A 13247-nucleotide genomic window follows, 5' to 3' on the forward strand; every position below is an offset into this window, starting at 1 on the left:
CTATGGGGCTCTATGGGGTCCCTATGGGGTCCCTATGGGGTCTCTATGGGGTCTCTATGGGGTCTCTATGGGTCTCTATGGGGTCTCTATGGGGTCTCTATGGGGTCTCTATGGGGTCTCTATGGGTCTCTATGGGTCTCTATGGGTCTCTATGGGGCTCTATGGGGTCTCTATGGGTCTCTATGGGTCTCTATGGGGTCTCTATGGGTCTCTATGGGGTCTCTATGAGGTCTCTATGGGTCTCTATGGGTCTCTATGGGGTCTCTATGGGGTCTCTATGGGTCTCTATGGGTCTCTATGGGTCTCTATGGGGTCTCTATGGGGTCTCTATGGGTCCCTATGGGTCTCTATGGGTCCCTATGGGGCTCACCCAGGTGGGGGTAGTACTCCGAGGGCTCCTCGGCACCGGCGCTGGGCTCGTGCCCAGGGGAGGGGGTCGAAGGCTTCACCATCTCGGCCGTCTGCAGGAACCTGTGGGGCAGAGACCCCATAGGGGCAATGGGGGGTAATGGGGGCAATGGGGGGTAATGGGGGTAATGGGGTCTCTATGGGTCTCTATGGGGTCTCTATGGGGTCTCTATGGGGTCTCCATGGGTCACTATGGGGTCTCTATGGGGTCTCTATGGGTCTCTATGGGGTCTCCATGGGTCACTATGGGGTCTCTATGGGTCTCTATGGGGTCTCCATGGGTCTCTATGGGGTCTCTATATTTCTCTATGGGTCTCTATGGGGTCTCTATGGGGTCTCCATGGGTCACTATGGGGTTTCTATGGGGTCTCTATGGGGTCTCTATGGGTCTCGGTCTCTATGGTTCTCTATGGGGTCTCTATGGGGTCTCTATGGGGTCTCTATGGGTCTCTATGGGGTCTCTATGGGGTCTCTATGGGTCTCTATGGGGTCTCTATGGGGTCTCTATGGGTCTCTATGGGGTCTCTATGGGTCTCTATGGGGTCTCTATGGGGTCTCTATGGGTCTCTATGGGGTCTCTATGGGGTCTCTATGGGTCTCTATGGGTCTCTATGGGGTCTCTATGGGTCTCTATGGGGTCTCCATGGGTCACTATGGGGTCTCCATGGGTCACTATGGGGCTCTGTGGTCCCTGTGGGGCGCCCGCACCGGTAGAGGCCGAGGTCCGTGAACCAATCCTGCACGAGCAGCACCACGTGGCACACGGTGAACAGGAAGGCCGCGATCTGCAGGGACTGCCCCACACGTGTGGGGCCGGAGCCGCCGCTCAGCACCCACCCACCCCACAGCACCCACTGAGCCCCACTGACCCCCATTGGCAGCCATTGACCCCCACTGACCCCCACTGATACCCAGTGATACCCATTGGTACCCATTGGCACCCGTTGACACCCATTGATACCCATTGATCCCCATTGACCCCCATTGATACCCATTGATACCCATTGATTCCTATTGATACCCATTGACCCCCATTGATACCCATTGACACCCATTCGCACCCATTGGCACCCGTTGACACCCATTGATACCCATTGATACCCATTGATACCCATTGATTCCTATTGATACCCATTGACCCCCATTGATACCCATTGACACCCATTCGCACCCATTGGCACCCGTTGACACCCATTGATACCCATTGACCCCCATTGATACCCATTGATACCCATTGACCCCCATTGATACCCATTGACACCCATTGGCACCCATTGACACCCATTGATACCCATTGATACCCATTGACACCCATTGACACCCGTTGACACCCATTGATACACATTGACACCCATTGACACCCATTGGCACCCGTTGACACCCATTGATACCCATTGATACCCACTGACACCCACTGGCACCCGTTGACACCCATTGACACCCATTGATACCCATTGATACCCATTGACACCCATTGACACCCACTGACCCCCATTGGTACCCATTGACACCCATTGGTACCCATTGACCCCCATTGACACCAATTGACACCTATTGGCACCCATTGACCCCCATTGATACCCATTGACACCCATTGGCACCCGTTGACACCCATTGATACCCACTGACACCCATTGACCCCCATTGATACCCATTGACACCTATTGGTACCCACTGACACCCATTGACCCCCACTGACCCCCATTGGTTCCCATTGACCCCCATTGATACCCATTGGCACCCATTGACCCCCATTGATACCCATTGACACCCATTGACACCCATTGGCACCCGTTGACACCCATTGATACCCATTGATACCCATTGACACCCATTGGCACCCATTGGCACCCATTGGCACCCCTTGACACCCATTGATACCCATTGATACCCATTGATACCCACTGAGACCCATTGGCACCCGTTGACACCCATTGATACCCATTGATACCCATGGACCCCCATTGACACCCATTGACACCCATTGGCACCCGTTGACACCCATTGATACCCACTGACACCCATTGACCCCCATTGCTACCTATTGATCCCCATTAGTACCCATTGATACCCATTGACCTCCATTGACCCCCATTAACACCTATTGGTACCCACTGACACCCATTGATACCCATTGGCACCCATTGACCCCTATTGATACCCATTGATACCCATTGACACCCATTGGCACCCTTTGACACCCATTGATACCCATTGATACCCATTGATACCCACTGACACCCATTGGCACCCGTTGACACCCATTGACACCCACTGACACCCATTGACCCCCATTGATACCCATTGACAATATTGACACCCATTGATCCCTATTGACCCCCAGTGGCACCCATTGACCCCCATGGATACCCAATGGCACCCATTGACACCCATTGATACCCATTGATCCCCATTGCCCCCCATTGATCCCCATTGACCCCCATTGATACCCATTGACCCCCATTGACCTCCATTGATACCCATTGACCCCCACTGATCCCCATTGCCCCCCATTCCCCCTCCTTAACCCCCTCTAATCAACGCTAATTGCCCCCATTAATGCTAATGAGCGCTAATTAAGGGCTAATGAAGCTCGTTAGGGGCAGACCTGCATCTCGATGTAGGTGTGGGGCAGCCCGTACTCGGGGGGCAGCTTCCGGTCGTTGTTGATGAGGTGATCGAGCAGCGCCGGGCTCAGCAATGGCTGCAATTAACGAGCTCATTAGCGCTAATGAGGGGTTATTAGGGCTATTAATGAGCTTATTAGCGTTAATGAGGCGTTATTGGGGCTATTAATGAGCTCTTAAGAGGGTAATTAGATGTTATTAGGGCTATTAATGAGCTTATTAGCGTTAATGAGGAGTTATTAGGGCTATTAATGAGCTCTTAAGAGGGTAATTAGGTGTTATTAGGGCTATTAATGAGCTCATTAGCGTTAATGAGGAGTTATTATGGTTATTAATGAGCTTATTAGCGTTAATGAGGTGCTATTAGTGCTATTAATGAAGTCTTGAGGGAGTAAAAACAAGTTAATAGGGCTATTAATGAGCTCATTAAAGGTTAATGAGAAGTTATTAGGGCTATTAATGAACTCATTAGAGGGTAAGGAGCAGTTATTAGGGCTATTAAGGATCTCTCAAGAGGGTCATGAAGGGTTATTAGGGCTATTACTGAACTCATTAGCGCTAATGAGGGATTATTAGGGCTATTAATGAGCTCTTAAGGAGTTAATAAAGGATTATGAGGGCTACTAACAAACTATTAAGAACCGCTACTAACGAACTCATTACCGTCAATTACCGTTATCAACGAGCTCATTAATGTCAATTACCGCTATTAACAAGCTCATTAGCGTCAATTACCACTGTTAATGAGCTCATTAGCGTTAATTACTGCTATTAACGAGCTCATTAACGTTAATTACTGCTATTAACGAGCTCATTAGCGTTAATTACCACTATTAAAGACCTCATTAACGTTAATTATCGCTATTAACGAGCTCATTAGCGTCAACTACCGCTATTAACGAGATCATTAGTGTTAACTACCGCTATTAACGAACTCATTAGCATTAATAACCGCTATTAACGAGCTCATTAGCGTCAATTACCGCTATTAACGAGCTCATTAGCGTTAATTACCGCTATTAACGAGCTCATTAGCGTTAATGACTGCTATTAACGAACTCATTAGCGTTAATTATCGCTATTAACGAGCTCATTTGCATTAATTACCGCTATGAACAAGCTAATTAGGATTAATTACCGCTATTAAAGAGCTCATTACCGTTAATTACTGCTATTAACGATCTCATTAGCGTCAATTACCGCTATTAAGAAGCTCATTAGCGTTAATTACCACTATTAACGACCTCATTAACGTTAATTACCGCTATTAAAGTGCTCATTAGCATTAATTACCGCTATTAACGAGCCCATTAGCGTTAATTACTGCTATTAACGAGCTCATCAGCGTTAATTACCGCTATTAACGAACTCATTAGCATTAATAACCCCTATTAACGAGCCCATTAGCGTTAATTACCACTATTAACGAGCTCATTAGCGTCAATTACCGCTATTAACGAGCTCATTAGCATTAATAACCGCTATTAACGAGCTCATTAGCATTAATAACCGCTATTAACGAGCTCATTAGCATTAATAACCGCTATTAACGAGCTCATTAGCGTTAACGAGGGCTGTACCTGGGTGTCGAGGAAGACGACGCGCTCCTGGGTGATGAAGAAGTCGATGCCCCCGGTCTGGCTCCCCCCCCGCTCGCGCAGCTCCGGGCCCTGGGGCCGGAACACGAAGGACCTGGGGGACCCATAGAGCCCCATAGAGCCCCATAGAGACAGCCCGGACCCATAGAGCCCCATAGAGACAGCCCGGACCCATAGAGCCCCATAGAGACAGCCCGGACCCATAGAGCCCCATAGAGACAGCCCGGACCCATAGAGCCCCATAGAGACAGCCTGGACCCATAGAGCCCCATAGACACAGCCTGGACCCATAGAGCCCCATAGAGACAGCCCGGACCCATAGAGCCCCATAGAGACAGCCCAGACCCACAGAGACCCATAGCGCCCCATAGACATGGTGCAGCCCCATAGACACAGCCCAGCTCCATAGAGCCCCATAAAGACAACCTGGACGCAGCCCCATAGACACAGCCTGGACCCATAGAGCCCCATAGACACAGTCCAGCCCCATAGCCACAACCCAGCCCCATAGAGCCCCATAGCCACAACCCAGCCCCATAGCACCCCATAGCCACAACCCAGCCCCATAGCGCCCCATAGCCACAACCCAGCCCCATAGCCACAGCCCAGCCCCATAGCGCCCCATAGCCACAACCCAGCCCCATAGCCACAGCCCAGCCCCATAGCGCCCCATAGCCACAACCCAGCCCCATAGCCACAACCTGGACCCATGGAGCCCCATAGAGCCCCATAGAACCAACCCAGCCCCATAGCGCCCCATAGAGTCCCATAGAAACAACCCAGCCCCACAGCACCCCATAGAACCAACCGAGCCCCATAGAACCAACCCAGCCCCATAGAACCAACCCAGCCCCATAGCACCCCATAGACACAACCCAGCCCCATAGCGCCCCATAGAAACAACCCAGCCCCATAGAAACAACCCAGCCCGATAGCGCCCCATAGAAACAATCCAGCCCCATAGAAACAACCCAGCCCCATAGCGCCCCACAAAGCCCCATAGAAACAACCCAGCCCCACAGCGCCCCATAGAACCAACCCAGCCCCATAGCACCCCATAGAACCAACCCAGCCCCATAGCGCCCCATAGAACCAACCCAGCCCCATAGAACCAACCCAGCCCCATAGCGCCCCATAGAACCAACCCAGCCCCATAGCGCCCCATAGAAACAACCCAGCCCCATAGCGCCCCATAGAAACAACCCAGCCCCACAGCGCCCCATAGAACCAACCCAGCCCCATAGAAACAACCCAGCCCCATAGCGCCCCATAGACACAACCCAGCCCCATAGTGCCCCATAGAACCAACCCAGCCCCATAGCCACAACCCAGCCCCATAGCGCCCCATAGAAACAACCCAGCCCCATAGCGCCCCATAGAAACAACCCAGCCCCACAGCGCCCCATAGAACCAACCCAGCCCCATAGAAACAACCCAGCCCCATAGCGCCCCATAGACACAACCCAGCCCCATAGTGCCCCATAGAACCAACCCAGCCCCATAGCCACAACCCAGCCCCATAGCGCCCCATAGAAACAACCCAGCCCCATAGCGCCCCATAGAAACAATCCAGCCCCATAGAAACAACCCAGCCCCATAGCGCCCCACAGAGCCCCATAGAAACAACCCAGCCCCACAGCACCCCATAGAACCAACCCAGCCCCATAGCACCCCATAGAACCAACCCAGCCCCATAGCGCCCCATAGAAACAACCCAGCCCCATAGCGCCCCATAGAAACAACTCAGCCCCACAGCGCCCCATAGAACCAACCCAGCCCCATAGAAACAACCCAGCCCCATAGCGCCCCATAGACACAACCCAGCCCCATAGCACCCCATAGCCACAACCCAGCCCCATAGCCACAACCCAGCCCCATAGCGCCCCATAGACACAACCCAGCCCCATAGCGCCCCATAGCCACAACCCAGCCCCATAGCGCCCCATAGACACAACCCAGCCCCATAGCGCCCCATAGACACAACCCAGCCCCATAGCGCCCCATAGACACAACCCAGCCCCATAGCGCCCCATAGCGCCCGTACCGCGGGTCCTCATCGGGCTGATTGGCCGCCAGCAGCGAGAGCAGCGTGGACTTCCCGGTGCCCTGGAGCCCCAGCGCCCCCACCACCAGCACGTCCGTCTGCTCCAGCAGGAACTGGGCCAATCACAGCCGCACGCGCGGGCCACGTGACGCCGAGCCACGCCCCCCTCGGCGCCAAACCCCGCCCCTTGGCGCCACGCCCATGTCCATATATGGACATCCTTAGCACCGCCCCCTGCCCATATAGGGACACCCTTAGCACCGCCCCCTGCCTATCCAGGGACACCCTTAGCACCGCCCCCTGCCCATATAAGGACAACCTTAGCACCGCCCCCTGCCCATATATGGACACCCTTAGCACCACCCCCTGCCCATATATGGACACCCTTAGCACCGCCCCCTGCCCATATAAGGACAACCTTAGCACCGCCCCCTGCCCATATATGGACACCCTTAGCACCACCCCCTGCCCATATATGGACACCCTTAGTACCGCCCCCTGCCCATATATGGACACCCTTAGCACCGCCCCCTGCCCATATAAGGACAACCTTAGCACCGCCCCCTGCCCATATAAGGACAACCTTAGCACCGCCCCCTGCCCATATATGGACACCCTTAGCACCACCCCCTGCCCATATATGGACACCCTTAGCACCGCCCCCTGCCCATATAAGGACAACCTTAGCACCGCCCCCTGCCCATATAAGGACAACCTTAGCACCGCCCCCTGCCCATATATGGACACCCTTAGCACCGCCCCCTGCCCATATATGGACACCCTTAGCACCGCCCCCTCCCCACATATGGACACCCTTAGCACCGCCCCCTGCCCATATAAGGACACCCTTAGCACCGCCCCCTGCCCATATATGGACACCCTTAGCACCGCCCCCTCCCCACATATGGACACCCTTAGCACCGCCCCCTGCCCATATAGGGACACCCTTAGCACCGCCCCCTGCCCATATATGGACACCCTTAGCACCGCCCCCTGCCCATATAGGGACACCCTTAGCACCGCCCCCTGCCCATATAGGGACACCCTTAGCACCGCCCCCTGCCCATATAGGGACACCCTTAGCACCGCCCCCTGCCCATATAGGGACACCCTTAGCACCGCCCCCTGCCCATATATGGACACCCTTAGCACCGCCCCCTCCCCACATATGGACACCCTTAGCACCGCCCCCTGCCCATATATGGACACCCTTAGCACCGCCCCCTGCCCATATAGGGACACCCTTAGCACCGCCCCCTGCCCATATAGGGACACCCTTAGCACCGCCCCCTGCCCATATAGGGACACCCTTAGCACCGCCCCCTGCCCATATATGGACACCCTTAGCACCGCCCCCTGCCCATATATGGACACCCTTAGCACCGCCCCCTCCCCACATATGGACACCCTTAGCACCGCCCCCTGCCCATATATGGACATCCTTAGCACCGCCCCCTGCCCATATATGGACACCCTTAGCACCGCCCCCTGCCCATATATGGACACCCTTAGCACCTCTCCTCCCCATATAAGCCCCCCTTAGCCCCTTCCCTTACCCTCAAGCCCCTCCCCTCCCCAAGCCCCGCCCCCACTCCCCTTAACCCCGCCCCCTCTCTCACCCCCCTACCCCTTATATGGAGACCGCTTCGCCCCTCCCTTTCCCCTTTAAACTCCGCCCCTTCCCCCTTAAGCCCCGCCCCTTTTCCCTAAGCCCCGCTCCTCCCCACACCCCCCCCTCACCCCCCACCCCTTATATGGAGACCGCTTTGCCCCTCCCTTTCCCCCTTAAGCCCCGCCCCTCCCGCAAGCCCCGCCCCTCACCTCCAGGGCGCTGTCGCACCAGTTCATCTGCTCGTCCACCAGTTTGATGCTGGCCTTCATCCGCTCCGGCGCCGAGAGCCGCGATTGGCCGGCCACGGCTGCGGAGGGGCGGGGCCACGCTTGGCAACGCCCCCTCCGCGCCCATATATGGACAGCCCCGCCCACACCCCTTTAGCCCCGCACCCATATATGGGCGCGCAGCCCCCCCCCCTTTAGCCCCACCCACTCGCCTTTACACACCATACATGGACCCGCGCGGCCACGCCCCCCCCCGGTGGCTCCGCCCACGGGTTACACCCTCCCCTGCACGCAGCCCATATAGGGACACCCTTGGCACCGCCCCTGCCCATATAAGGACACCCTTAGCACCGCCCCCTGCCCATATAAGTCCCCCCTTAGCCCCTCCCCTTCCCATATCCGCCCCCCTTAGCCCCTCCTTTGCCCATATAAGTCCCTCCCTTCCCATATAAACTTCCCTTTAGCCCCTCCCCTTCCCATATAACCCCCCCTTTAACCCCTCCCCTGCCCATATAAGCCCCTCCCCTGCCCATATAACCCCCCCTTTAGCCCCTCCCATGCCCATATAAGTCCCTCCCCTGCCCATATCCGCCCCCCTTAGCCCCTCCCATGCCCATATAAGCCCCTCCCCTGCCCATATAAGCCCCTCCCCTGCCCATATAACCCCCCCTTTAGCCCCTCCCCTGCCCATATCCGCCCCCCTTAGCCCCTCCCATGCCCATATAAGTCCCTCCCATTTCCATATCCGCCCCCCTTAGCCCCTCCCCTGCCCATATAAGTCCCTCCCATTTCCATATCCGCCCCCCTTAGCCCCTCCCCTGCCCATATAAGTCCCTCCCATTTCCATATCCGCCCCCCTTAGCCCCTCCCATGCCCATAGAAGGGCACTCACGGTCGGCGGCGCCGGGGGGGGGCAGCCCCCTGCCGTGCAGCTGATAGACCGGCTGCGTGGGGCGGGGCCCGGGCTCCCGCTCGCGGGGCGGGGCCAGCGCAGGCCCCTCCCCCCCGCCCCGCGCCTCCTCCCCTCCCCCCGCCCCCCCCCGCGCTTTCACCAGCAGGATCGGGGGGGGGGGAGGGGCGCTCGAGGGCGGCGGGGGGGGGGGAGGGGCCGGGCCGGGCCCCGCCTTCGGCTGCGGCTGGAATGGGGGGGGGGGGGGGAGGGGTCAGTGCGGGGGGGTCTATAGGGGATGTAAGGGTCTATAGGGGTCTATAGGGGGTGTATAGGGGTGTATGGGGGTCTATAGGGGGTGTATAGGGGGATATGGGGGTCTATAGGGGGGATATGGGGGTCTATGGGTGTCTATAGGGGTGTATGGGGGTCTATAGGGGGTGTATAGGGGTGTATGGGGGTCTATAGGGGGTGTATAGGGGTGTATGAGGGTCTATAGGGGGGATATAGGGGTCTATGGGGGTGTATAGGGGGTCTATGGGGGGATATGGGGTCTATGGGGGTCTATGGGGGGTGTATAGGGGGGATATGGGGGCTATAGGGGGTCTATAGGGGTCTATGGGGGGTGTATAGGAGGTGTATAGGGGGGATATGGGGGTCTATGGGTGTCTACAGGGGTCTATAGGGGGTGTATAGGGGTGTATGGGGGTCTATAGGGGGTGTATAGGGGGATATGGGGGTCTATAGGGGGGATATGGGGGTCTATGGGGGTGTATAGGGGGTCTATGGGGGGATATAGGGGGTGTATAGGGGGGATATGGGGGTCTATGGGGGGATATGGGGGTCTGTGGGGTGTCTATAGGGGTCTATAGGGGGTGTATAGGGGGATATGGGGCCTATAGGGGGTCTACAGGGGTCTATGGGGTGTCTATAGGGGGTGTATACGGGGGATATGGGGTCTATAAGGGGTCTACAGGGGTCTATGGGTGTCTATAGGGGGTGTATAGGGGGGATGTGGGGGTCTATGGGGGTCTATAGGGGGATATGGAGTGTATGCAGTGTCTATAGGGGTCTATGGGGGGATATGGGGGTCTCTAGGGGATCTATGGGGTGTCTATAGGGGGTGTATGGGGGGGATATGGGGTCTATGGGGGATACGGGTGTCTATGGGGGGATATGCGGGTCTATGGGGTGTCCATACAGGTCTATGGGGCGTTTATAGGGGGTGTATAGGGGGATATGGGGTCTATGGGGTGTCTATAGGGGGTGTATAGGGGCGATATGGGGGTCTATGGGATCTATAGAGTATCTATAGGTTTCTATGGGATATCTATAGGATACCTATAGGGAACCTATGGGTGCTTGTCTATAGGGTATGTATAGGGTACCTATAGGTTTCTATAGGGCATCTATAGGGTATCCACAGGTGTCTATGTGGTATCCATAGGTATCTATAGAGTATCCATAGGTTTTTATGGGGTATCCATAGGTTTCTATGGGGTATCTATAGGGTATCCATCGATGTCTATGCAGTACCCATAGGTATCTATAGGGTATCCTTAGGGTATCCATAAGTGTCTATAGCGTATGTATGGAGCATCTATAGGGAATCCATAGGTATCCACAGGGTATCTATAGGGTATCCATTGGTGTCTATGGGGTATCTATAGGGTACCTATAGGGTATCCATAAGATATCTATAGGTTATCTATGGGGTACCCATAGGTGTCTATGGGGTACTTATAGGGTCTGTATAGGGTACCTATGGGGTATCCATAGGATTTCTATGGGGTCTCTATAGGGTATCTATGGGGTATCCATAGGGTATCTATACGGTATCTATGGGGTACCTATAGGGTATCTATAGGGTCTCTCTCTATGGGGTCTCTATGGGGTCTCTATGTGTGTCTATGGGTCTCTATGGGGTCTCTATGGGGTCCCTATGGGTCTCTATGGGGTCTCTATGGGTCTCTATAGGGTATCTATAGGGTCTCTATGGGTCTCTATGGGGTCCCTATGGGTCTCTATGGGGTCCCTATAGGTCTCCATGGGGTCTCTATGGGTCTCTATAGGGTATCTATAGGGTCTCTATGGGTCTCTATGGGGTCTCTATGGGGCTCTATGGGGCTCTATAGGGTATCTATAGGGTCTCTATGGGGTCTCTATGGGGTCCCTATGGGTCCCTATGGGGTCTCTATGGGGTCTCTATGGGTCTCTATGGGGTCTCTATGGGGTCTCTATGGGGTCTCTATGGGGTCTCTATGGGTCTCTATACGGTATCTATAGGGTCTCTATGGGTCTCTATGGGGTCTCTATGGGGCTCTATGGGGCTCTATAGGGTATCTATAGGGTCTCTATGGGGTCTCTATGGGGTCCCTATGGGTCCCTATGGGGTCTCTATGGGGTCTCTATGGGTCTCTATGGGGTCTCTATGGGGTCTCTATGGGGTCTCTATGGGGTCTCTATGGGTCTCTATAGGGTATCTATAGGGTCTCTATGGGGTCTCTATAGGGTCTCTATGGGTCTCTATGGGGTCTCTATGGGGTCCCTATGGGTCTCTATGGGGTCTCTATGGGTCTCTATAGGGTATCTATAGGGTCTCTATGGGTCTCTATGAGGTCCCTATGGGTCTCTATGGGGTCCCTATAGGTCTCCATGGGGTCTCTATGGGTCTCTATAGGGTATCTATAGGGTCTCTATGGGTCTCTATGGGGTCTCTATGGGGCTCTATGGGGCTCTATAGGGTATCTATAGGGTCTCTATGGGGTCTCTATGGGGTCCCTATGGGTCCCTATGGGGTCTCTATGGGGTCTCTATGGGTCTCTATGGGGTCTCTATGGGGTCTCTATGGGGTCTCTATGGGTCTCTATAGGGTATCTATAGGGTCTCTATGGGGTCTCTATAGGGTCTCTATGGGTCTCTATGGGGTCTCTATGGGTCTCTATGGGTCTCTATGGGTCTCTATGGGGTCTCTATGGGGCTCTATGGGGCTCTATGGGGCTCTATAGGGTCTCTATGGGTCTCTATGGGCCTCTATGGGGTCTCTATGGGGTCTCTATGGGGCTCTATGGGGCTCTATGGGTCTCTATGGGGTCTCTATGGGGTCTCTATGGGGTCTCTATGGGGCTCTATAGGGTCTCTATGGGGCTCTATAGGGTCTCTATGGGTCTCTATAGGGTCTCTATAGGGTCTCTATGGGGCTCTATAGGGTCTCTATGGGTCTCTATAGGGTCTCTATGGGTCTCTATGGGGTCTCTATGGGTCTCTATAGGGTCTCTATGGGGTCTCTATGAGGTCTCTATGGGGTCTCTATGGGTCTCTATAGGGTCACTATAGGGTCTCTATGGGTCTCTATAGGGTCTCTATGGGGTCTCTATGAGGTCTCTATGGGGTCTCTATGGGTCTCTATAGGGTCTCTATAGGGTCTCTATGGGTCTCTATGGGTATCTATGAGGTCTCTATGAGGTCTCTATGGGGTCTCTATGGGTCTCTATGGGTCTCTATAGTGTCTCTATGAGGTCTCTATAGGGTCTCTATGGGTCTCTATGGGTCTCTATAGGGTCTCTATGGGTCTCTATGGGGTCTCTATGGGGTCTCTATAGGGTCTCTATAGGGTCTCTATGGGGTCTCTATAGGGTCTCTATGGGTCTCTATAGGGTCTCTATGAGGTCTCTATAGGGTCTCTATGGGTCTCTATGGGTCTCTATGGGTCTCTATAGGGTCTCTATGGGTCTCTATGGGTCTCTATAGGGTCTCTATGAGGTCTCTATAGGGTCTCTATGGATCTCTATGGGTCTCTATGGGTCTCTATGGGGTCTCTATGGGTCTCTATAGGGTCTCTA

The 13247-nt window shown here is 54.8% G+C and overlaps 1 protein-coding gene across 1 annotated transcript in view; it reads right to left on the bottom strand.

The window, feature by feature from the left end:
• LOC308231255 (uncharacterized protein) overlaps nt 1-13247 on the bottom strand; it is a 36306-nt gene that overhangs the window by 20920 nt on the left and 2139 nt on the right. Inside the window, exons 3-9 of the mRNA XM_080636438.1 lie at nt 9409-9652; nt 8499-8596; nt 6678-6790; nt 4616-4727; nt 3017-3112; nt 1117-1202; nt 371-471 (exon numbers count right to left, since the gene is read on the bottom strand). Of these exons, the coding sequence (XP_080492564.1) occupies nt 371-471; nt 1117-1202; nt 3017-3112; nt 4616-4727; nt 6678-6790; nt 8499-8596; nt 9409-9652 (850 nt within the window). The remainder of the gene's footprint in view (nt 1-370; nt 472-1116; nt 1203-3016; nt 3113-4615; nt 4728-6677; nt 6791-8498; nt 8597-9408; nt 9653-13247) is intronic.

Source organism: Psittacula echo (assembly GCF_963264785.1).
Source record: "Psittacula echo genome assembly, chromosome: 33".
Lineage (NCBI taxonomy): Eukaryota > Metazoa > Chordata > Aves > Psittaciformes > Psittacidae > Psittacula > Psittacula echo.